Genomic DNA, 27,783 nt, shown 5'->3' with positions numbered 1-27,783 from the left:
CCACCGCATGTCTCTTCGTTTATGTCTAATCCACTCACCTCGGAAGGAGAAACATGTTACAGACAACCATTCCAGTTTACAGAATTGTTTCAAATATTTAGTTGGACTTTTTCTCCGTAGTGATGTGGATTGTTCGTTTGCGTATTTATTGTTTCTTATCGTTATTTTTTAATATTCGCGATTTGAAAGTTTTACGTGATAATTCGCGTGCGGATTTCTTAACGAGTGTTTATTATTCTTCGCATAAAATTCTTCTCCAGAAATGATGCTTCGTAATTAACCACAGGTATGAATTGATATACTTATTATTTCTTAATTCTAATTCAAATGCATTCGAGTTGAAACGAATGCAGGTAAAAAATTACCGGTAAAGATGTTACGTAACAGAAGTTATAACCTGTTATAAAATTTTCGGAAGTTTTTACGATTAGTACGAATGTTAAGTTGGGTAGGTAAGTACTTCATTTACAACTGCAAATGGATAGCATGATATGTTTGATGAGAGATGATTTGGTGATGTGAGTCATTGTATGTAGGTACATTAATAAAAATTTTGGTCACTGATAGGTACCTTTTCTTGGGATTGAGAATAATACTAATATATGTAGGTAGTTACTAGGAAGTCCATGAGTGGATATTTCGTTTGTAAAGGTTATTTGTATTGCTAATAGTTGCTGAGAGGAATCGAAAATAAACTCATAAAAAAATATCTGCTTGAGACTTTTCTTCATGTAGTAAATACAAATCATATATCGGTTCAAAAACTTGACATAATATCTGAGTACCTACCTAATATGTACTTACCTATACTTAAACTACAATACCCACCCAATAACATAAAATGAAGGCTTGAACAATGCTGTAATCCTGTCAACTGACTCTTGCAATAAACGCTAAGATACTCAATGATTTTCTTCTATGGAAATTCTAACCTCTTATAAAGTTTGTAGCTTCTGAATGAACTTCTTGAAGTGAATTTTGCTAAAAAGCGAAAGCAATCAAAAACATCTTGTTATTCACAATTTTGATGGATTTTCGTGTACCTAATTTACCTACTTATATGATAATTAGAAATGTTTATGAGTCTATTACACTTTGGAAAGAAGTACAATTGAAACTGATTGTACCTACTTTTTAGAAGATACCTATACGCCTTTTTTTCGATTTGTCTTCGCCGCCGGGAAGGGAGAATTGAGTTGCAAATAGATGACATTCAAAAGTCTAGGTCGAAGACCGGAATATGTAGGTAATAATAAAAGAAAAACGACTACTAAAACATCACGTACTTATGTTTTTTAAAACAAGAAATGCAGAAACGAGAACTTCAATATACACGTTCAAAGTCAAAGTCAGAACGATTTGAAGAAGAAAATCATCACACTGGAACAAGAGACATAGTAATCAACGTTCCAATAATTAACGCTCCAAATGTATTCCGAGTTTCTAGCTTTGACCGTACCAAACAGATTTATCAAAGTTTTCCATGAACGGGCTCTTCTTTAGTTAGGGAGGAAAATTGGACAATTTTTCAGGTACCTAGGTAAGGACTGAAATGATCTGGGGTGAAGAATTAGTGAAAGGGGGGAAGAGGGGGGTAAAAATCACAAAATCTTCAACTGATTTGAAGAAAAATTCATGAGTCATTTTTTTAAAAGGAAACGTATCTTGAAAGAAGTAGTAAATCGTTCTGGTTTTTTGAAAAATATTGCGTTCAGTTGGAGATGAAAATATGTACCTGATTTTTAGTTTTGGAAACTGCAGGACTTTCAAAAAGCGTAGCCGCGTAAAATAGGTGATTTTGTGCCATACTTTGGATTTTGAAACTTACTACCAAAATTATTCCATGGTGTAAAACCCTGTGACGAAATTTTCAGATCGCTACCTCATCTTTAACTCCTCCAAAAAAAAGTAAAATTGCAATTTCAGTTTAACATCTCTATCACTGGCAGTTTCCAACCAAATTTCTTCAAACTTACAGGGGTACATATTAGGCATTACCAAGGGTTATTTATGACAATTTTTGGAAATTTTTTCAAAATCATCATTTTGGCAAAACGCGCATTTTTAGTTTTTTAACGGTATTTTCGGTAAGTTCTTTTAGAGGTGCAATTTTATGATAAAAATTATCTCACCCAGATTTGCAATTTGATACGTAATCTTTTTTCCAGAATTTTTTTATGCAGGTATCACTTTAAAATGCAAAAAACTGATTTTTTGGCCATTTTTCCCACTCAAATTGATCAATTTCTCAGAATACACCAGTCATGACGAAAGACCCTCAACTGCACTAATAATCCAAATTTGGACCAAATTTGTCAATTTTTTTTCGTTTCATAATTTTGATTTAAAAATTGAATGATGCGATGTTGGGAACTTTTAACCTCCCCTCCCTCTTGGAGTGATTTACTTGGCCAAAATTTATGTCTAGATTAGTATCAACCCGGAAATACGTTTTATTGCAAATACCTTCATTTTTTTTTTACCAGTGATCAGAGCAATTTTTCAAGTTGAGAAAAAACGTAAGCAGGTATCTAAGTACTTTGGCAAAAATTAGCAAAAAAAAAAAATCGAAAAGGTTGCATAATTTTAGGGGCTGTAGGTGAGTTGATTCCCGTTTGATTTGTTTGGACCATGTAAACCTTGAGGGTTTGGTACGTGACGAACTTGGCTTATAAAAATGAGCCTTTTTTGTTGTAAAATTCGTATTCACTGTGACATGATTCAATTTCTTCATTTCATTAGTGTACCTGACTTGCTCAACGTTCTACTAAATTTGATAGGTACATAGGTATTCTAAAAATAATATGTAACTACCATCTAAATTTTTTCTTCATTCAGGAAGCTTTCAAATTCATACGACATCAGTGTTTTTGTTGAATAAGTATTTTCAAGAAGTGGCAAATTTGGAATTTATATCCCTTCACTCGATCATGTGTGGAAACGTGTTTTTTCCTTCACGTTAATGATGACTCGTATTTTCTTGAAAAGAATGCACTTTTCACTCGTACCATAGAACACTCATTTTTTATAATAAGTAGTAGCACGCGGATAAGACGAGAAAAATAAATCAAAAACCAATTCTATGGTTGGGAACACTAATACTCGTAATTCTGAAATACCTTTTACAAAACACCGTTTTCTGTATAATTTTTTTTTCAAAAAATAATTTTCTATGACCTAAAATCCATTGATGAGACACTAAAAACTTGTACCTTATTACGTACTTATAGGTGTACCTAACATTCATTTTAACAAAGATAATTGCTTAATTTATGATTAGGTATGCGTTCACTGTTTAATTACATCTGTACCAAGTTGTTGATATTTTTTTTACCTTGTGGGTAAATGTTTACCTAGGTATTAATGATCGTAATTGCATTGGTATTGTGTATTGGGCAAATACAAAATAGGTAGGTATGGTCTACATATCTTCTCGGTACTCAACTAGTTATCTGTACAAATACGAATTTATGTCGATCTTTAATTGATTAGTATGACGAGCCATCTGTATTACGTATCTTTATAATTTAAGTATGTTTTTGAACCTCTGCAGTACACTTTGCCGCTTGGGTCTAAACAAATTTAGAGTTCATTGAACAAAGTTTGCTTACTCAATTTTCCATGCTGTTTCATGGAGCATATTAAAAATTTGACAATAAATTGACGACTGATTGATCCATATTTTTTCTTATTAGCAGTTTGAGTAACTTTATGGAATAACTTGCGATGGGGTATGGGGAAGTATCGGTACGCTTCGCCTTATTCTTTGATGAATTCCTGGAGAACTGAAATAGAGACGTTTTGTTGGCAGATCATAAAATTGCGATTAAACTTTCTGAGCATCCGGTACATAAAGTAAATGCTACAATCATTATAAGTACTAATACATGGTACATATATCTATGCAGTATGAAAAATTACCCAATGATAACTGATTTATAATAAATTAGGTGATTCGAATATGTACCTATCGGAAAATCAATATCATGAGCGCGATAAATTTGCCAAAAGCTATAATCTATTTATGGAACCAGTAACGTGGAAAATATCGAACTTGGTAGCATTGACGAATACATCGCCTACGCCTACAAAACCCTCTAGCCATTTCTTCTAGACATGTGGTGTGCATAGCCCCTAAGTTTATGAATAAGTTTTTGTTGTAACTTTACATATCTGTATTTTTTTTTCTAATATTCGAACGAATTAAAAGACAAGAGCGATATTTATCACGATTTATGCAAATATCTTTCATTTAGCTGTCGGCAAAATAAGTGTGACCTATAAGACATTAGCTTAATTTTCTGTACAACCTCGAAATTTATTAAACAATAGAATTAAATAATTGATGTAGGTATTAAATGTACGAGTAAAAACCCTGGTAGGTTAAAAGTTGTTGTACTTACGATTGTACTGAAGGAGTGGTTTGTTATCGTTTTCCTGTTACTACATATAAGCAAATATGTATGGTATAGTTGGTGGAGATGGAGACTTGAAAATATATTTATAGAAACTGAAAGTCATGCTCCAATATTTGGTTCCTTTTTTGCTCGATATTTACTCGTTAATGATCTTATAATTTGACAGAAAATGGCTAGGTAAATGTTTTTGATTAGGATACAACGACACTACACTGCATGGGTGCATTTCTCTTTAGGTAGCTATAGGTATACTATTGCTATTGCAATGTTTACGTAATTAACCTTTTTAATTCGAACGTTTAGGTATCAATTTTTTTCCTGCAATGCGCACTCGTAATGCGAATTTTCCAAGTATGATTTACGACATTAGTTAACCACTAAACATGTGAGAGAGGTTCAGGGTTCGATTCTCTTCTAGGACAAGGATATTAGGTACCTACCAAGTTAGAAAAGTAAACGGTTCTTGCTCTTATAGGAGTATAGTGTGTAAGGGTTATCGTATTATTCTTATGCTCTTGAATGGTATTTTTTGAAATTGAAAATTGAATTGATCACAATGATAAATAAAAAATTTTATCAGTATTTTTTACGTATCTAGGCAGATGGTACCTACCGTGTTTTGAAGATCTCATCTTCGAAGTGTAGTTTTAATTATAAAAATACCATAAATAGGTACCTAATATAGGTAATTGTTCTGAGGTATCCCCGAATTGGAAAATGCTAGTGAAAAAATGTACACCAACGACATTTTCTCCTGTAAAAAATTTGAACGGAAGCAATTTTTAAAAGAAAATTTTTGCAAATTTGTGTGCGTTTGGGGCAAGCGATAAGTTGATGAGTGAATTCTTTTTTTAAAGCATAGTCAAAGATAAGTCCAAAATTCTAATTGCAAAAATCCATAGCATTTCCATAGGATACCTACTTGAGGCGACCTTTCAACATTTTGCTGACTATCATAGGTAACATGAAAAAAAACTAGCCTCTTACAGATTTTGGCAAAATTTCAACGTCAGCTAGAAAGAGACTGGAAAATGCATTCGATTTCGAGAGAGAATTTTCAATAGTCATTATTTCATTATTTCAGTTAAATGTTATGATTTTTGAAGAAATCTTAAATAAAAATGGAAAATTTTGTTTTTTAAAGGTGCATGTACCTACATTTTTTATTGGAGGAAATCTGGAGGGGAAGATGAGAAATTCGCGATAGCTGATACTATAATTCATCTGACGCTGAATTTTTAAAATTGTGTTTAACTTTTGAGAAGTTTTAAAACTTCATAATTGAAGACGTCATAGCAAAAAGGACATATGTGTGAAAGTTGTATTTTGAGAAAAAACTGTTTGAAAGTTTGAGTGCTTGTGAAGTTTAGAAATGTGCATATTTGAACATGGTGACGATTTTATCTTATTTTCCCACTATCCAACTATATGAAATGCTATGCACCATCAGTCTGGAGGAAACTGTGTGTTAGCGGTAAGCGCTCAAACATTTCGAATTATATGTCCTTTTTGAAGCGAAAAATTGGCCAATTTTTTTTTTGATTTAAAAATGTTTTTGAGCAAATTTTTGGATTTAAACCAGGTAAATAATGGTTGATAACACAAAATTGACCATGAGTAACCCATTATCTCTGAAAAAAGATCGCTATGTTGAGTCAAAAAAACAAACAAAAAAGACAAGTTTTTTTGGTCAATTTTTTTTCTTATTGATTTAAAAATGTTTTTGAGCAAATTTTTGGATTTAAACCAGGTAAATAATGGTTGACAACACAAAATCGACCATGAGTAACCCATTATCTCTGAAAAAGTAAATTTTTAATCGACTTCGCAGTTTTAAAATGGCGATATCTCACTGGTTTTTCGACTTTGTGAAGTGGGGGTAGTCTCATATGATAGAGGAAGGTCTGAAGAATAACAATATGGATTCGTCTCAAAAAGGACATAGGTATATGTCATATATACCCCTTTTTGTTATGACGTCTTCAATTGTTTTTGCGACATGGAAATACCGAAGAAAGCTAAATGTTTGCTTTGTATTGGTTTTTGTTCAAAACATGATCAAAAAGATGATGATTGGAAAAGTCAGAATTTAGAATGTTTTCTCCTTACCTACTCGTAGTTCAATATTTCTTTCGTGAGAAGACTGCGTAATGCGTATATGTATATTTTTCTCAACGTGTTCCAAGACCCAACGTTAAGACTTTTTTGTCTGCTATTTGGAAAAATTAAAAATTATAGCTTACAAAAACCTTTGAAAAATAAAAATATGGTAAAAAAAATCCAAGCAGGTACCTATGTATCTGCAACGTTTCGGCAACTCAGTTGATTTTTTTCATCAGTTGATTTTTAAATTAGGAAGAAAATTCTTTTTTGAAAACTTTGAGATTTCAAGGACCCTGAAGGATGCTTGTATAATAGAAGATTTAAATTTTTAACGCAGATAACTCATTTGAAAATGAAGGTTTAGAGGTACCCATGATTTCAGAAATAAAATAAAAAATTTGGTGTTCTTCAATGATACTTACAAACACTTCTCATTTTACATTTTAAAAATTCAAAATTGGGTAATTTTTTTCATACAAGACAATAGACATGTGTAAGTTTGGAAAATCTGGCACATGTTTGAATCTTCAAGCATTTGTATGTACCTATGTACTTGCAGCTTTTAGAAATTTTTCTAAAAAAACATTTTTGTTTCAAGATTTTCTTAATTTTTTTTTATAAAAACAGAAAAATCACGAGTTTTTTTGGAAAGTGGGTGAGTTTTTCAAATGCTTCCTACCTGGACGCCCTAGTTGCAGGTCTGCAGAAATTTGGAGCAAAAGCAAGGATTTCATCATTCACATATGTACGTAGTACGTTACGTACATTGTCTGGGTAGAAGGCTGATGAAATTCTAAACCGAATTTTGATACTAAAAATAATTATAATATGTACCGGTTTAGGATTTAATAAATTTACTTAAGAAATGTCGAATCAACATTTTTTTTTCTAAAAAAAATTTTAATCCACTGTAGATTTGTTTGAACTTTTTCGAGGTCAACTGGGCCAGTGGGTCTCAAAAATGATCTTACGTAGGGAGACTATTTGTATTTGTAATATTTTTATTCAACTTTTGAAATAAAAAAAAAACTGAAAATACGCCAAACAATACGAACTACGAATTTTTCAATAATAAATAGGTATCTAACAGATTTGGAAATTTTGTAACTTATTTCGCTCGCTATTCGTGTAAATGACAGGGAAAGTCCAGTCGTCCATCGGAATATTTACTCAAGTGTTTGATGTTTCTTGCAGATAAAACTCGTATTGCTCAGTAGCCTTGAAAGAATTATCGTTTAACGTAAAAATGTGAGCAAAAAATTTACTATTCCCAGAAAACAATAAGTCTCTTCACATAACATATCGCATTACTGGTCAATTTCAAGGTTCAGGTCGGACTGAACTTCCCTTTTATCAGATAAGGTGTCGACGTTTTGTGTATATACAATACAATATGGTACGCAATCAAACTCAATATCCAACGGCATGAATTTGGCCGGACAAATTACTTACGTAATTCAATTCTTCGATTGGTTTCAAAGGTCATTCAAAAGAGATCTACGAGTATAAATCGCGTGAAAATTAATGGCCGATAGTCTCTTGGTATGTTTGAAATTACCTGCCTGTATCATTTTCGCGTTCTTCATCATGTACCTCTACCTACTTCATGGTACCTCTACTTACCTTACATCTAATATGTATTCGCGTTGAAAAAAAAAGAAAACTTATTTATTCAATGTTTCTTAACGGTATCGAAATGAGATATTTTTTTTATCGATGAAATATCAATTTATTGTAATCGTTTTAGATGTACAAATTCCTATATGCATATGTGAAATTATGTAGGCATCTAATAGTTATTTTAGATTGTCCAACGATTTATGCAGATGCATAATCTGTGTACTTATTTGTAAATGCAACGTTACATACGTACAAATTTAGCTTATTTAAGCACACCTTTATCTACCTACATACTTTGATTCATAATATGTATGTGCCTATTACTTTAGTGAAAAGGGTTTTATAAGCTGAACCGTTAGGTACGTTCGAATTTGAAACAATTTTAAGTTCTTCGAAAACGCATTTCATCTTTTTAAAAAATGAAACACGCACTTGCCTTAATAATGCCCATTTAGGTACCTATTTATATTTCTGAGAATTACGACGAGAAAATTTGAAGTGAAACTCGTTGATCGTAGGTTGACAAAAATTATCACTAAAAATATATTTCGCTGCTGCAATAAGTTTTTAATTTTCTCTTTCTAAACGTGAACGAGCGGTAATTTGAGTTTAGGCAGGATAATATTTATGCGATGTAATCTGCGAAGATAAACTTGAATCGTCTAGGAAGAAGAAATGTCAGAAAAAATGTTCGTGCTGGTTGTACAATTGCCAGAAGGCACTGTTAAAAGTACTTAATTCGTTTTGTTTAACGATATCTAAACTGACCTGAATAAAATAAAGAAAGCGTCAAAATAATTTTAAATGAAATTGTCAATAAAAATTACCCATAATAAGTATGAATACATATGATAAAAAAATTATTCAAATGCTTACGTCCGTCTAATTTGGATTTTATTTTTAATTAATTGCAGATGGGGTGAAGAGGATATTGGCCTGCTCATGGTTTATACACTATGTTATTGGTTATTTTCTTAACAGGTATGTATGCGTAGACTTAGCCGCACATCATAGTATATACTCGTAGTAAGGTTTTACTATACAGATATCATGCTATATGTTATAATCATAGGAACCACTGGTATGAATGGTACGCGAGTAGAATGTAATTTTTTGCGAAGAGATATTTTCGTTGAGTTGATTCCACTGCTTGGTTTATTACTTGCATAAATGTTACCGTAGCTGTAGGTCGAATCAGTTACCATGTGATTCATGACCCTCACTTCTTTTACGATGAGCAAAAGAAAATATTTGAGATTTTTTTTCTTCAATTTTATCATTTTTTTCTTTACATATTATGTACGTGCATGTTTTATGATATTCTGTGTGCAACACATAATTTGATCTACTTTCTGGCAAAAAATTGATTGATTGAAATATTTCATTGTTTTTTTTTGCGTTGCTCAAAGACTTATTATAACATTACCTAACAATCACTTTTTTGAATTTTATACGAGGTGTGTGAGAAGGCAACCTGAGAACTGAGTGACCAAAATCAGAAATTAGCATGTGGGTAACCGAGTTCTACAAAAAAAAACCTGAGTTGAAGATATTGCCTGCTTTGAAAGCGGAAGGGGCAAACGAGCAACAACAGTTGAATTTGAACTTCCAGCCACGACGAAGGTAAAAAATGAGAAAAATTGTGAGGGATTAAAATTTGCTAGAGAGCTCTTAAAGCCTAGATTATAAAAAAAGACATAATTTTAAAAATTATCACAGGTATAATAGGGTGGTTAGTGTTTATAGTGACTTTGTTACTTTTTTCGACCCGGGTTACTTTTTATTATCTACTAATTTATGATCAAAAGTTATCTACTATTGGTTCTTTTTTTTAAAAACCCGAAATTACTTTTTCAATAAGAAACCGACGAAATTTTTAGAAAAATGAATCCGACGATCCATAATTCAGTGTCATTAATTCATTACCTAAGTATGTTAATGAAAAAAGTCTACAAAATGTACACCTATGACATCTCATGCTGTACATTACCAATTTGGACACACTTAGTTGGAGGGGCTGCAGGCTGTTTCAATTTTTTTTTTATTCGGACCAAAATTTTTTGTAAGTACATACAACCGGATATGTACTTTTCAATAGTAAATTTTTCATCTATTTTTCTTTTTTCAAAAAAAAAAAATAATAATAATAACACGATTACAAAATTGCAGACATAGTTGATGGTATTCTTTTTCATCATTTCGCGCTTGAAAAATTGTAAAAATTCTGTTTGTGGAAATTTTGCAAAAAAAATCACATTCTCATGCTTGAAAACTTTTACTGAAGGACTTGCCCGCGGCCAGTATACCATGATTCATTTTTTTTTTTTTTTTTTTTTTGTAGGAAATAAAATAGTAATTTTCTGTTTTTTACAAAACGACAGGGTGAGATAAATATTGCTCTCCTCCCATTTGTAAATCACCTACTGTCAAGTTTGAAATTAACTTTTGGTGAATTAAGTATTGTTAATGCTCAATAAGATGACCAATATTTTGCTGATAAATTCTCAGAAGTCATGGATAATTCATCGTAGTAAGTACTTTTAGTATTAATAGACGACAGGCGTATCTCCATTTCAATAAGTTTACATTCCTATGTTTGGTAATATTTTATGATAATTTGTGCAAAAAATAATTTTTTTGGTGGGATAACTACATTGAAAAAAAATTGATGGTAATTTTTTTACAAGAAAATGTAACGTTGTGGTTAAATATGACCTATTGGTACCAAATCTGCCTAATTTGTTTTAAAAAAATTACCTACTATTGATACGCAGACGTACAAATTAACCCATTGGAATAAACTGACCCATCAAAATTATTTTTATCGCATTTATAAAAAATCACTGATTTATATTCGATCGTTTTTTGCCAGCGAACGTGCAAAATTCAACGTTCATAATTTTTTTTTTTATGAAAGTATGAACTCGTCCAACTACATTCCTTTATCATACGTATTAGTATAAGAGTAATGTAAGCTATTTAACGAAGCATTTCTTTAATTATTTGAAAATTACGTAAATTTATCGTCCGAATATAGGTGAATAAAGATCGTAAAATGTAAACTACATACTTATTTAGGTACCTATATACTCGCATTGATATATGTATGTATCGTGAGAATTCATTACAAAAATCGTAGGTGTTACGATGTCGTTTAATTTAGATCAATCGTTTAAAATTCATTTCATGAGGTTTAGAGGTTTAATTTGTGATACTTAGTGCCGATAGTATAATTTGCGGTTAGGTAGGTAGTTTATTTTCATCGAATAAACAAACCGCTGACTTATTTTTTTATTCGATTCCGGGAGAAAGATCGAGTAGGTAAATATCTATTATGGGTCCGTTTTGCAGTAAATTTGTTTCGAATAAGTGCACTTAACTGCCTACTTACTTATGTCTATAAGGTAAGCGTTTGTACAAGGCATGGTATTTCACCAAATTCGTTTTTAAAACAATGAGAAAGTGCATGAAAGATGTGTTACATTTCTCATATAAAATATGAAAGTTTCCTTAATCATCGGTGCTTTAAATGGCATATTGTTATAATGATCGTCTAGTGATGGATCAGTTTTATAAACCGCTTACGTGTCAAAAGTTAAGAGCATAGCTATACCTTAGCTACCTACCTACTTGCATAAGTTTTGTGAGACTGTTTTTCAAATACGTACATATTAGTTTACATATAGTAGATAGGTGATGTAGGTAAATAACCGAACCTGAACCCGCACCTATGAGACATTCTACGATAAAGTAATTCGATCATTTTAAAATCTTGCGTATTTGATTTTTTTTTTAAACTCACACATTACGCGAAAGTAAGTTTTAGTGTAAAAATTCCGGTCACGAACAAGGTAAATAATAGTTTTCATTAACCAATTAGCGGGCAAGTCCTCATCAGTTGAGAATCTGTTCAACCATTCAACGTACTTCAGTCTAATTTGAATGCGTGTAAGCATATTCTTTATTTCATAGAGTCATCTATGTTCTAAAATTATAATTGAAGTGTATAGAGTTTTTACATCACATGGTTTACGAACCCTGTGCTTCCGTTACGTAAATATACGCGAATAGTTCTAGTTTAAAAGAGCTTGGTGGTAAGTACAGTTAGTCAAAAAAATAACAATACAACGACTACATAAGGTATTACCGAGTGAAAATATCGTTTACTGTGTAACGCTTTATTAAGTGCCGACAATTATGTACCTATACCTACCTGTGTTCCATGCATCATGCTACTTGCCTACGTATGATGATCGACAAATGTACCTAACTATCGCTATGAGATGAGAGAAATGCAGAGTGCAAGTACATACATGGTGTATGATTGTAATGTAGCTATTTGAAAAATTGAAAACCATGTGTTTCAATCATTTCATACCCTGCAGTACATTCGTTTTTCGAAAAAGGAGATGTCCTTTTTTACAAAAAGTAGAATTTTATTTCAAGTATGAAACTCATCCTGAAAAGCCGAAAAGTTGAAGTGATTGGCGATTTCATTCAAAAGAATAAAAAATTCAATTTTCCAATAAAATTGTAAGGTTACCTAAATTGCGACAAAATTATTCATACTCACGATTTTAGTCATTAAAAACTGAATTAATAAAACTAATAAGATTTGCCTAAAATAATACAGCATTCAATAAAATTAAAGATCAGCCAATTACGAGTAAAAGCAGAATATCAACATTATAATTATATTATACTAGATTTATCCTTTATTTTATCTCAGTAAAAGTAGATAGGTACCTACTTAAGCCCTTTTTCTTCTATTTTGCTCCCTCCCCTCGGTGACCACAGGAAAATAAATTCTGCTACTCTTCGATCCAATCAAATCATTTCAACTCGTGCAAACTTGAACAATTTAAATGTGAGAAGAGATTAAGAATCTAGGTACTCGTATCTTCATTTTTGATGAAAGAATTACTCACCTTGGCTATACCTACTCAAGTATGAAAAAAATTAACAAAACTAATTTGGAGACCAAATTTTTTTTTTAGAGTTTTCAAATATTTAAATTCATTTTACAGGACCCAAAAAGTAGGAATGGTTAGTAGTCAAAAAATACACTATTACATATTACATTTTTCACAAGAAAAGTCTAAAAAAAACTTATAAAGTTTTGAGCATTCCACTATGGAGTAAAAAAGTATTTATACAGTTAAAAATATTACAAAGAAGCTTTTAAAATTTTCAATTTTTGTCTCACCATTTTAGCCCTTTTTGTAAGAATTTAATCACACTAATTTAAGCTTTCATTATTAAAAAAATTATGTAGGTAGATACTATGTGTACATACCTAAATTCGAAAAATCAAGTTATACAACTTTTTATTTTTCACTGAGCTGAATTTGAAATTTCAGCTCAATTAAAATTGACAGACTGTGAATAAGGTTTCTTGATTTATTCTTTACAAATTCAAGTGTCATGGAGTAGGTATGTACCTCTCCTCTACCTACATAAGGTTTCAGTGTTAGTGACCAAGAAATCTTGCTTGACCTTTTGATGGATGTTTATGTAAAAAAAGTCCCAAAAATTCAAAAACCGCGACTCCTGCATCTTCCTTCCAAAAAAAGGTAGGGTAAAGCCGTTAACAGTTGACAACTCACGCTTTTTCAAAAGCATAAAAAATTCCAAAAAATGGACACCAAAACTTGAAACGCGTTTTTGTGAAAAAGTGAAAGTGACTGAAAAACCATTTCTACTTTTTGGAGGATTTTCATGTAAAAATGTTCCAAAAATTCAAAAATCACAATCTTACTCCTATCTTGCTCTTAAAAAAAGTTGAAGCTGTTTAAAGCTTTTTCAAAAGTAAAAAAATTACCGAAGAACCGATATCAAACTTTAATTGTATTTTTCTTGGAAATGTGATTTTGGTCACTAAAACTAAAACCTTATTCCAAGACACAATTTAAAATTCCCAATTTTTCAATTTTTAAAAAAATGACTGATGATAACATGAGAGGCAAAAATGAACATAACGGAACACCTTATCTTTTCCTTTTGCATGATGACTATTTTTTTTAAAAATCCTACACAGCTTTATTATCATTATTTTCTCACTTTTCCTCCATTAGGTTACCCGATTGGCAAAAATTTGAAAAATATGACTGTCATTTTCCCAGTCATAACCTCAGAAATGACAACCAATCAGAAAGCAATAAAATACAATATGACTGCTTCCTCTTTGGAACACAATTAAGACCAGTCAGATCACCAATCATATCACCACTCAGTTTTGTTTTTTCTGACTACTTTTTGGTGAAATTTTTTTAAAATGGTAAATAAATATTCAAAGTCCACTTTTTATGAGCAATGGAATCGTCATATATGGTAAATTATAGGTTTTGGCTCTAATATGCACTATTTGGAACCCAAAATTGGACCCATTCGCCAATAATAACAGTTGTCATATCCCCAGTAGAAGCCCAGTCACATTAGTTCCGTTTCGTCGTCAGATTCGTTCAGTAGTCATATTCCCAGTCATATTTAAAAAGCTGACAGAACAAATTGCCAATCAGGTAGTCACTGAAAAAAAATCATTGACGTTTTCAAAATTTCATAGATGTTCCACTCTTGTGAGAAGGAGAAGGCAATCAAATTATTGCTAACCCTGCTGATCTTTCACGCTTCCTGATATGTCCTTCCAAGTTTTTTTTCAATTTTCAGGTTTGTACCTACCACCCAGGTACCTATAAGTGCTTAGTTGCATGAGTATGGCATATCTAGCTAGACCATGTATTAACGATATAGGTAGGCTGGTAGTTACATCAACAAACACCAAGTAAATCCTCCCGTAAGATATTCAAGTTGTATATATGTATACCTATGCATTATTTTTAGTTCAACCTTGATTTTTCAAGGAAGTAGGCAAAAATCTAGGTTCATATACCCACACAAAGAAAGTGAAGAGAATGAAAGAGAAAAAAAATATTTTTCAGAATTACATTACTTTATTGCCTTTTTTCACTCGTATTTTAAACATTTTAAAATTATTGGACACTCGACGCTTTTACTGTACCGTAGATACACATTGACTCTAAAAATAAGGTATCAGGTACGAAATAGGTACCCTACATTCGTTGTAAATGACTGAGGCAATCAGTTAATAAAACGAAGCAATCGAAAATTTAGAAATGAAAATTTGTAGGCGCAACAATGAAATCATTAACAATTAAATGCAAGCGTGCTGAATGAAAAATTGTAGGTACGTATGTAAACAAAACTACATCCAAATATGGCGAATCGCTATCGGTGAAACGTCTACTTCTTCTTACATATACCGTTAAACGGTGCGTAAAAAACTATCGTCAATTTCGTTTATCACTTATATCACACTCGTCTTGTGAGCTATTTGTGTGTAAGTGTATGTTAGTCAATCAACAATCGTAAAGTGGTTACTGACAAACCATGTCATGAAAGGGTGTGGTAAATGGCAAAATTGAAAAATCATGAGAATATGGACGTCGTTTCTTTAAACTGAAATCGTTTGTCAAACTAGCTTTTGTATTTTGTATATCTGATAGACTAACAATTCACCTCGCAAACATTACGAATACGAGTATAACACGTATAGCCATACCTACCTGAGCAATCAGAAGTGCCTAGCTTCCAAGTTCCAACTTATGAGGTTTCATTAACATTGGGTAACTATGGAAGTGTGTATTGTTGACGATGGGGAAGGAAATGCAATGAGTAAGTGAGCTAATAATAAATCAACCCAGATGAATGAATGTGGATGGACTCACAATAAAATGCATCATCTATAACATATCCACCCAAAGAGCATGGACAATTTCAGTTTTCACTAGATGACGCTTTTAAATTTGAGATGTAGGTACCTATTTTACTATGCCATTCACTTCATCAAGCTGGATTTAATAATTCGATTCAATTTAGACAAAAAAGTTCATCCATGCATTACCGCAAAATTTATGCTTACATATACCTACCTATACCTATACATTCACTTGTCTAGACGCGACCTACCTACATTTTGAAATATTTGTAAAATTTTGATGATCTGTTTATTTATGAATGTGGACTGTAATGACGTACGTATTATGTGTTTTAGGAGCGATATTGTGGAATTTACCTTGGAGCAAATATGAAAATGTTTTTTTGGTTTCCGCCGTGGAACCTGGAGTAAGTACATACCTATTGACCTTAAATCGATGGGTTTTTTTTTGTTATGCGAGAAATTAAGTTATTTAATGACGTTATACATTTATACATATTCATAATGCCTGCTTTGGATGCTTTCAAAGTTAAGAAATAATTCGTCATTTACGATTTTCAAACTAGTTTTTCTTAAAATGAAATGCTATTGATTATGCATGGTAGCTACATATATAAGGTGTTCTGAACCTGGCCCCACAGATCCTAAAAAATTCCTGCATTTGCTTCAAAGTTAAGGATATTCCGTGAAAGTTTTGGTTGTTGTCCAGCGCCGAAGCTGTTCAATGCGTTTCTACTTTATACTTACTTACCTATTTAATAATTCCAAAACTGTGCGATCATTTAATTTTAAAGTGACAAAAAATTCTTGATGATCCCGGGCAGTTTGAAGCTCTTGCATATGTATGTACTTCGGTTGACTTGGGTAGGTATTTTGATTATAAAAATGTTTAAGAAGTTTTGAGCCCCTGCCCTCAACTTTCGCAAAATTTTCCCATTTTAGGGTGTTTTGTAGAATGTTCCTAATCTTGGGCAGGGTCGGGGTGGAGGAAAATGTTCGTTTTTTTGCATTTAGTTATGGCATGATAGTCAATTTACCTGTGTATAGGATGAAACTGAGTAATTTTGACTCCTTTATGGTGATTGTGGGTTGGCTATGAAATAGTTAAAAGAGTCGAAGTGATCCTGCATTGATTCAAATTTTCTTGAGCTCAACAACGATCTTTTTAAATTCAGGGAAGACCACAAACAAATTAGCAAATAATATATTATTTTTCAGTAGTTTCTTTTCTATCGCTGATAATTTTATCAGAATTTTTAGAAATTTGGCTACCACTATTATTTGCTTCGAAATTTGTTATTGAAAACTTTTTTTCTGCTACGTTTCAATTTACAGCAAGAAAACCTTTTGGCCATTTAATCATCAATGACACTCATTTTTTTACTGCAGCATAAAATCCAATACAGTTGGCCACAAAAAATTTCTGCTCCACAATCAAAAAAGTTACAAGGAATGAGTTTTAATCCTAATGAGATCAATCATTGTGTAAATAAATAAAAAAATTGATAAGGTTGGCTGCAGGTTATTATTTTGGAAACTGAAGTTATTCTTTGTTCGGTTACATTTTGAGACCAAATGTTGATATCAGTGAGAAAAGTCGCAGTTTTGGTGGTTCTAGATTTTTTGCGAGAGTTTCTAATTTTTCACCTAGAATTCAGCCACAGATATAAGTGTCTATGACCGAAATTTTGAAAATATCAGGAAACACGACTACATAAAAATTCGTAGGTGCACTATTTTCACGTTGACGGGATCAGACCAAAAAAAAAAGCATACCGAGGTTTTTTATGTTATAATATTAGAATAAATCACCGAGTTATAAAAGACTCTAAAAAAATTTGTCTTCTTTACCTCACATAAATTACTTATAGCATTTTATAATAACCTATAATATACTATGTATGTATCCTTGACCTTGCTTACCTATGCATCTTGGTATGTTCATTAATATGTCTTATTGCATAACATTCACACACACACACACATGAGTTACCTATTTCTTATAAAACATTGCAGTTGTACACTAGGTATATCATTACCTTATAAAATTCAAATGAACGTGTATAGTTTGAAATTAGATCATTATTAAAAATTGGCAGGGATTTTATTTTTATCATGCCAGGGCTATTTAAACCACTTAACTTATTATAGTAGTATAATTATTTCCATCCTACCTAAAGTCATTTTTGAAAAAAAAAAAAAAAAAAAAAAGCAGTCTGATAATTGTGAATTGATTCATTTGTTTACTTTCATTTTTCAAAATGCATCTCACGTTGTCTCGTGCTTGTACACTTAGGTACTTAAGCATCCTACCTGTCTGTAGGTACCTATTATGTAACTCAGCAAGTTTTTGGTATTCCCCAATCAACTCGAATACCTACATATTTTGTTATTACTTTTGACAAAAAATGTCCAGTTATCGTTAATTTTCTTACCGCAATTTCTTTCAATATTCTGATATAAATTTTCCCTTTAAATATACATAATTTCCATGATTTTTGCCCTACACGTAAGTACTACATGCGTTGATAGGTGCTCACCTATCTGTACAAACGAATTTAATAAGATTCTATAATGTAATCGTTGCTGTAGGTCTCGTATTCTGATCCTTGGCTTTATTTGTCACGCAGGAAAGAAATTATGAGAAATAGCTTTTTGGAACCTACGGGCAAATATATCCATAAACTATAATAATTTAGACAAAAAGGTTAATTTCCTAAATGAAATAGGTACTGCTCAGATCGTGTCTTGTTTTCATGGGATTTCTTTTCTTTACTACGGCTTGTAAATTGTTCACTGAATATACGAAGGAAGATTCGCCAATGCACGATTTGCAATTTACTTACCTAGGTATATTAATGAATATTTCAAAGAACATCCACGTACTATACTTACCTATCAGAATTGAAGTGAAAAAAAATTCAGAAGTTGTGATCAAAGTTGCGGTCACTGATAGACCTATTACAGGGTTGAATGAGTTGAACCTTGAACTGGTTATATTATAAGCTTATGCGATGATTCTGATGAAAACGAGTATTTATTCGGATAGGTAGATTATTTGAAAGTTCAATCGGTACACGTGGTATACGAGTACAAGTATGTAGTAATTGACCAATATATTCGATTGGAAATATCGACTATATACGCACACATATGTGTTCTTATGTAGTATTTTGAAACTCGAGATGAATTAAGTAAATATTTAGGTAACGAAAAGTTGAAATTGCTATAAACGCCTATTAAAATTACATACTATAAATAAAGATATTAGTTTGTAACCATATTTTACGTAGATATTAATTTGGCTAATTAATTTTATTTGTTCAGTATTTAGATTTCGATAACTTACCCGATACGAATTTTTCATGCGAAGGAAAAGTAATAGGAGGATATTACGCTGATGTCGAAACGGGCTGTCAAATGTTTCACGTGTGTACAATTGGACAAAAATGTAAGTACAGATCACTTCCTATTATACGAGAGTACATCTAGTATGTCCATGTTAAGATCCAGTAGGCTTCGTCGAATTCATAATGCGATTATATTCGGGAAAAATATTTTTCAAAAGAATCTCCACCAAAGGGAAAGATTTCCGCAGTAAGATGGAGTGAATATAGTACAGTAGCCTATGTCCATCATTAAGGTTAATTGAAGAAAACAACTACATCATAGCTTTAGGAATGACTGACGTGTATCGTGTCGTGCCAGTAGTTGGAAATTAATTTTTCGCTCTTGTAGTTATTTAATAATTGCTTTTGGCACGTTTGGGAGTGAAAATGAAATTGATGTGAAGATATACACATATACCTATCTACCTGTACCTACGTAGTAGATGTACTTAGGATAATTTATCTTTCGTATTTGCGACCGCGTTTGTCGAAATTACTAATCTTTTAAAAAATTAAACGACGTTAATGATCGTCTTTTCAAAGCTAATTGAAGAAAAGTTTCTCAATAGATTTAAAATATCCTTAAGGAATCTCGTGCGGTTTTCTATACACCATGAAATCGCTATTGTATCATCTATAGATACCTATACCTAGGTACATATAATATCTACATAATACTTTGGTATAGGTATACCTACTTCGCCTTGTCGATAAAAATTCACTTTCAATAGATTACTTCTTGTTATAATGGTTATTTCATTTGCTAAATATTTGGGCTATTAATTATCTCACGAGATCCTTATTACTTACGGTTTATTTGTACCTGGGTATGGGTATCCGAGTGTATGTATTGTGCTTCCATGAAGTAATTAATTTCCTCGATAGATTTTATTGCACTTATGTACCTACCTGATAGTATCTATATCGAGCCACAGTCATGAATAGGCGAAAAAAGGTATCACGAAACAGAAAACACTCTGTTGTACATAGTATTCCTTCCTGAACGACAATATGTACCGCGAGAAAGGTTATAGACTGAAATATTGCAAGATTCATACCTGCGAAGAGCATCTGATTCGAAATCGTCATCGTAAAGCAGACTGATTTAACCTAAATACCATAAGGTCACGGGTCAAATCGTGCATTAGGCGTACTTAGTAACGCGTTAAACAAGCACATAATTTCCAACATTTTGGGCAGGCGATGAGACCGAGAGTTATGTGCTGCATGGTTCATAGGGAAAGTAGATTATTCGTACATTGTAAGCAGTCACCTTGTAATTTGACCGAATCGATTGTCATGAGAACTTCGTAATATTATTACAAACGAATCGTAAGAACCGTGTTGCCATTGTCAGCGATTTAAAAAGCGAAAATAATGGATGTAGTTTTTATTTTATTTTATAGGAAGTGATTTTTATCTTTCATGGAAGTGTTATGTCAACGAATACCTTTTATACGATGCAAGTGTAACGATCGAGTGTGGGTGATCAGAACAAATTATACAGATGAATTTTGTATCTCAGCATCGTCCGTGGTCTTGGTAAATCCCCCACTCCCTAAATACCCGATGAGTGATGAATCCCTCCTCGTCTTTCGTTGAGAATTGTGAAAAAATATAGGTTGACAAAATATAAACCGACAATGGATTCAAGGCCCCCAGTCCAATTTGGAGTAACAAAATGTTCAGGAGGCCCAATCAACTTGAAAAATTCAAATGAGAACAAATGGCATTTTTGTAGATGATTTCTCGCTACCTGCGAGAAAGAGAGAGGTGAAAAAAATTTAATTGAATGTCAGGTTGCATCGAATAAGTGCAGATGTACGTATGATTGCCTAACGTCATTTATATAGGGGCGTTCCATCGTCAAGCGTATCATGACAATAACTATGCACATACAGTAAACCTCAAAAATACTAGACAAAGTGAAGTTATATGTAGTGAAAGAATTTCACAATATTTAAAACCACGATTTATCTCGAATGTAATTACATAAACTCGCCGATTATTGCCTTTAGATGAAAGTGATTTGATGCGAAAATATTGATAACGCAGGTTGCAAATCTATAACTTATTTATTATGCGAAATTGGCATTTTGAAATTTATGTATTTTTTGCAATAAATAGGTATTTTTTTTATCGACTCGATTAGACATTAAAATATAATATGCATAGAGGTGTATTAATAACTTCTAAATTTGTGATTTTTTTTCATTATAAGTATGATAGAATACAGAATTTCCTATTGTTCGTGCAAGTTGTTCGGTATCTTTCTACTCGTACTTAACATGCAGATTATTATGCTAGGTATCGAGACTTTGTACCTGTATACTTAGGTATAGTCGTGTAATATTGAAAAATGGCCAATAATGACTTTTAATTATGTTGTAGGCTGCTTATTCAGCAGTTCACTTATAACATTATTCTTTTGCTGATGTTTTTCTAATGTTTTATTATAGCTGCTAAAGTCGTTTAAATTTTCGTAACTTAATCGTCGTGATATTATTATTATAAATAAAATTAAGCAGACACGTATAAAAATCTCAGGATTAAATTGAAACGTCTAAATAAATATAGGAACCGCGTTATTATCGAGATTAAATTCGTTAAAGGTACTATGGAGTATAACCTACTTATGCCTATATACTAATTGATTATGTGTTACAACAGGAAAATGAAAAACGTCTTTAGTTAAAAATTAATTAATATGTAGATGTATTGTACGTATTTGCACCAAGTAAATTATCTCCTTCCTCTTATTGACCAGTACTCTTAGTTTAGGTTACAATCAATTAACTTTAATGTCTGATGTCTGAATGAAGAATACAAAATTAGTGACAGATTATTTTGTCAGTCATCTTGTAATATTAGGTTTCGTTGGTATTTTATCTATCGTAGAACTTTTTTAAGTAATAGTAGATCATTCACTAATTTTATGTGAAATGTAAGTGATCAAATATCTGCCATTCGAGTTACTTAATTTGAATCAAGTTTTCAAAAATGGACGTCTTTATTGCATAATAATATTTTTTTGTGGTCGATGAGAAATGATGTGATTTCTTTTTTAAAAAGGTGTAATGAGAACGAGCGAAATAGCAAAAAACTTTCAAATAATGAATGTAAATTCTCAGTTCCGGATTTTAAAAAAGAAAATGGGGTTTTGATTAGGTGATTAAATTTTTCTAGTCGATTCTTTCTACTGCGGTATGTACGAGTTAATTACCTATCTACCTATATTTTTTTTTGTCATTTTGACAAAACGTCTTCTATTATTATTTCTCTCACTCAAAATCTGACATCTAAGTAAGAAATCAATAAATCATGCTTCATATAAGCTATACTTATGTAATTGTAATTAGTACTAGACACATTTCTATCATTTTCCATAAAACCATGATATTTTTTTCTCGAAGTTTTACGTTACATTTTAGTAAAGTCACTGAATCATAATTACTTTTTGGTTGGTACCTGCTACCTGTACTTATATTATACTAAAAGATATGATTTCTAATTTTTCTGAAAGATTGCAAAAAAAATGTTCTTATTAATGTGATTATTATTTCGAAGTATCTACCGTAGTTATTTTTTCTCTCCGATCCCCCTTCCCCTTTCCACCCATAAATCTCTAGTTTGAAAGTATCTAGGTTCTTATTATTGTCTGGTAACTTCCTCTCAAAGAAAAGTTTTAAATCATGGATGTATTTTTACTGAAGTGAGAAGTATGACAAAAAGTCAAAAAGCCATTTTTTAGTTTGACGTAATTTCAACACTTCAATGGGGTTTTCCAATTTTTAAAAGTCAGACTTGACGTCTAAAATTCTACTCTGATGTGAGTAAATGGAAAGAATTTAATTTAGTTGATCGCATCATTCATGTTTGCACTTTGCATGGTGTAGGTATAGAGGTCTATAGGTATGCTTTTATAGCGTTGAATTTATATTCAGGTAAATAGCATGTGATTAATTTGCCGATCACGTTCACATTATGTCAAAATATCAACTGATGAGATAATACTTTCGCTGAAGTCCGGAGGCAGAAAATATGATGTTTTATAATAATCATTAACACCATTAGTTTGTTGTGGATGAATATCCTAAAAATCATGAAAAAATTCCGTCTGATCATCTTCGTATTTTTGTTAGATTATCATTCGACCTGTAGGTTAGGTATCTCGTACTGCTCAAATATAGCAATTAAATAAAAATGATCAATGATGGATTGATTTTATTTCAATTTGTGGTTTTTGTACTTACGGTGGAGGTGATTACAAAGGGATAGGAAATGTGGTTTTTGATAAATGAATTATGTGGGTAGGTAAACCTAGTATTCATTTCATCTTATGGGTATAATTATGATTTTGTGATTTTTTTTGAACGAGTATTAGTGTGTTAGAATTAATTAGGCATAGGTACCTACGCGGATACTTGTAAAATTTGACTTAGATAAAGTGGTACTAATTTGTATCTTTTTTGTTTGTTTTTAGCTGAAATCACGGATATTAAATTTCTTTGTCTGAATGGAACCGTATTTGATCAAGAAACTCGAGTATGCGAACGATTGGATGAAGTAGATTGTAGCAAAAGTGAAAGTTTCTTTGATTTAAATCTTGAACTGTACGGCAATAATGGCGGAGGATACGGGTAAACAATTGCATTCTGTTTTATATCAACTTTTTTTTTTCAAATAAGAATCAATATTTCGGTGACAATTGATTATTGCAACACACATAACGGGAATAAAATGCGATGCTCGGACGGTTCGTTATAATTATACCTAAGTTTTAACCATAGGTAATTTCATTCTTTTTTTTCAAATAAAAAAACTGCTTTGAATTAATTTTTTTCTTCATTATAATTTTGGTTTTCGAATTCCAAATTATGCAACGTAATTCGTTTGAAGGAAAATAAGTGCTGGGAAATTGTCCCATCAGAGGTACATTTTTTGGAATGCAGTAATTATCACTAAAAATTCCTGAACATGGTATACCTATTACCTACGTATAATGTAGGTATTCCTAAAAATTAAAGATTAAGAAAAATATCAATAATTGTTTAATGTTTAGAAAAATATTTCAAAATAAGAAAAAATGAAAAATGATAAAAAGGTTAATTATGTAAATGTAATTATTTTTGTAAAAAAAAAAGAAAAATATTGAAAGATTTAAGATAAAACAATAAATTACCTAGTATCAAAATTTTTCAAATAATTTTTAAAAAATTGAGAAAATTACTTAGAAAAGTTGAATAATTTTAAAAAACAATTTAAAAAAGTGTTTTTGAAAGCTGAGATAGTTAAATACATACAATAAAATGAAATCAAAATTACTTACCTACCACACTTATCTGACCAAGCTTTTTACTTGATTTAAAAATAAGTTTTGTGAAACTTATTTTTCATGTTTACTTCTCCCCATTAAAAAACCAAATTCTTATCCATAACCAAAAGCTCTTAAATTCGAATAGGTGAAATGAAAAATTTGCTCAATTTTACTTCTTTTTTTTCAGAATACAGCCAGAAGACGAAAATCCATCTCACGATGGAGATCAAGCCAACTGCGACGATGAATACGAAGACGACGGAAGCTGTAAAAAGGTAGAACCGAACCAAAAACCAAATGTTATGGACATCCAAGAAGAAATTGAATACGACTGGGAAGAAATAAACTCGGCTTTATCGACAACACCCGCTTCCGAATCATCTTCGACCACGCAAGCCACAACTACAACGAAACCAATCACAACATCACACAGGCCTTCCTCGACACCATCAGCGAATCCGCCAAAATTCCATTACAGGCCCGAAATTGTTCCTATTTCTACTACGACACCGAACACGGTTCTTCAATTGTTAGCCTTACACGAAGCATTTCAAGAAAATTTAAAGCGACGAGATCCGCAATTGAATAGTAAATTTCCACCGAACGTGTCGCCGACTCAAAAGCCAAGTCCGACGAAAACGTCATCGGTGCCTCATCCTCCTTATCAACTTTCGAATTCGCCTCAAAATCATTTCATAACGAATTCTAACAAGTTACCAAATTCGCTGCCTAATCTAAGTCAAAACGTTCAGTTTAGTAATTTAGCGCCTAATCGCAGTCCGCCTCATTCGACTCATAAAGCGGAACCTGTTAATAATTTTTTTAACAAACAACCCAGTCAAAAAGTACCTAATAAAACGATAGCCAATCATTCGCCCACACTAGCGAGTTCGACAAATCAAAATGTGCAGCCATTATATGCTTATAAAATTTTAGGCAATGAGGGCACCGGCACCGGTGTGAATCGGTACAGACCACCGAGTATACAGCCCAGTAAGCCCGTAGTGGAAATGTACAAAATAGAGACTGTCCCGCAACTTGCTCATTCTACTTTCACAATCACTCAAAATAAACCTTACCTTTTGCGTTCGAAAATGTCGCTAGAAAAGGACACGGATTCGGAAAACGACGACGAAGCTGAAGAACGAGCGGCGCCTCGAAAATTAGAAAATTTTTCCCATTCGAATTTCGCGAGAGCTATTCCTGATCGACATTCGACCCCTAAAAACGCTTCGGATTCCGTCTCCGTGGTACTGACCACTAGTTCAGTATCTTCTTCTATCAGTTCTAAGCCAAGAAGTGCCATAACGAGTAATGCTAATTCCGTATCTGTATCGAATTCTTTGAGGAATTCCGACATCAACAACGGTTCCAGCGTAGTACTTTCTACCAAACTGAAAGAAGTATCACCGTTGACGTTCATTCAGCCCAATATTACCGATATTAATAAATCTTTGACCGATGAATCGTACTACGAAGAAACCAGAGCCGATTACGATGATAATGCTCAAGAATATAAAGATATTTTATACCAGACCGATGTTCAAAAAATTAAGCAATAAGATTTTCTCATAGTCAATCTTACCAGAAAATGATAATTACCTATATGTGGCAGCGTTTATGAAAAAAAGTGATAAAAAGTGCCATTGTAAAGGAAAACAAAGCCAATATCTTCTCGGTAATCATCGAATAACCTTAAAAGGGAGCAATTTTTGCAATTATTTTTCGTTTCATTTTTATTACTGTTTGCAGGGATGCGGAGCGGAATGAATTTCGTTCCGGGTTCAGGGTTCAGCTCCGACATAAAAAATAATTCTGTTCCGGTTTCCTGTATCGTTCCGCTCCGATTAAACATATCGTTCCGTTCCGGTTTAGCGTTCCGTTCCGCTCCGATTTTTCTTTTTTGTTTTAGAGAAGGTTGCATTCAAAGTACATCAGAATTTTCATGTTCTGAGCAAAAATTGAAGTTGAAAATGTTGAAATACCCGAAATTTTAAAAAAATGGTTGAATTAGGCGCGTTTTAATGAAATTTAAAGTCCACCTCACTGCTCACATGAGAAATTTGAATTTTGATCGCTGAAAATTGCAGCTTTGTTCCAAAAGTACATTGTATAAATGGTCTTTTTCATGTCATTTACCATGTCTTTTTACAATTTTCTAGTTTATTGAGGTAAAATTTCAGCAAAAACACCTTTTGTTCACACTATAATCTTGAAAATCGTTCATTAAAGGTCAAAAAATTTTGTTAGGTCGGAGCTTTAGAAACCCAAATTTTTATTCCGGTTCGGTTCCGGTTTCGCTCCTGCATATTTTTTGAAAGTTGCTCCAGGTTCCGTTCCGCTCCGCCAAAATTCTCCCAAAAGTTAGGGGTTTAGCGTTCCGGTTCGTTCCGGTTCAGTTCCGCTCCGCATCCCTGACTGTTTGTTTTTTCGTGTAGGTAAGTATGTGATCCAAAAAGTAGGCACGCAAAACCTAAAGTACCTACCTACATTGGTGTTTCTTCTCCTAATAAAATTCCACGTAAGTTACGATTCACGTTGTAAAATTATTCGATCCTTTACGCATAAATTTATAGGCAATTTTTTGTTCCATTATTTTGTATTTTTAAAAAAGAATTTCGTTGCCAAAAAATTATATATGCTTGAAAAAAAACTTCATAAATTTTTTAAAGTAAAACTGGTCAGAAATTTTTGAAAATTTCCGCAATGGATGTTCATTATAATTATTTTTGATAGTAAATTATGAATCATGTACTTTACTTATATATTTTATTCATATTTTTTATATCGTTGAAATAAAGTTTAGTATTGCTTTTCATCTTTTTTTAGGGTTTGAGAAATAACAAATGATTGTGTAATAAACTTTTTTTCTTAATGAGCGCTGCTTCAATGTACGAGCACGTCTTTCACTTCCTTCAAATTCCAAACGATACTATTATCGTAATAAATCATTGTCTGACTAAATAACATTACAATTAGGTTGTCATTCATAAAGATGTGACGGAAGTCCATGCCAACTCGTGTTATTTTTTTGAAATAAATTACTTACAGGCTTGAATGAAATTTTGAACGGGTACGTAGGTAGTTAAGTATAAGGATAAGTCAATAAATACGTATGCGTATTGTAAGTAATTAAATTAGAAATTACTTTGTGTTCATTGTTTAAAAATATAAAATGAACCGTTGTATGAAGGTAGTATA

General features: G+C 32.1%; 1 protein-coding gene across 2 annotated transcripts; it reads left to right on the top strand.

Moving 5' to 3' along the window:
* LOC135839227 (uncharacterized) lies at window positions 1-27,400 on the top strand. Of its 2 annotated transcripts, XM_065355158.1 has the most exons (6): window positions 7-286; window positions 9,056-9,122; window positions 16,213-16,283; window positions 19,204-19,327; window positions 23,749-23,905; window positions 24,770-27,400. In XM_065355158.1, the coding sequence occupies exons 2-6, from the start codon at window positions 9,098-9,100 to the stop codon at window positions 26,142-26,144; spliced, it is 1,752 nt and encodes a 583-aa protein (XP_065211230.1). In that variant the 5' UTR covers window positions 7-286; window positions 9,056-9,097; the 3' UTR covers window positions 26,145-27,400. The 2 variants fall into 2 exon arrangements, with proteins under 2 accessions (XP_065211231.1, XP_065211230.1); XM_065355159.1 differs by lacking the exon at window positions 9,056-9,122 and having other exon boundaries at window positions 1-286.
* The last annotated feature ends 383 nt before the right edge of the window (window positions 27,401-27,783 follow it).

The sequence above is a fragment of the Planococcus citri genome, chromosome 3 (assembly GCF_950023065.1).
Source record: "Planococcus citri chromosome 3, ihPlaCitr1.1, whole genome shotgun sequence".
NCBI lineage: Eukaryota > Metazoa > Arthropoda > Insecta > Hemiptera > Pseudococcidae > Planococcus > Planococcus citri.
Note: the sequence above shows the minus strand (reverse complement) of the source record. Positions and strands in the feature narration are given on the sequence as shown.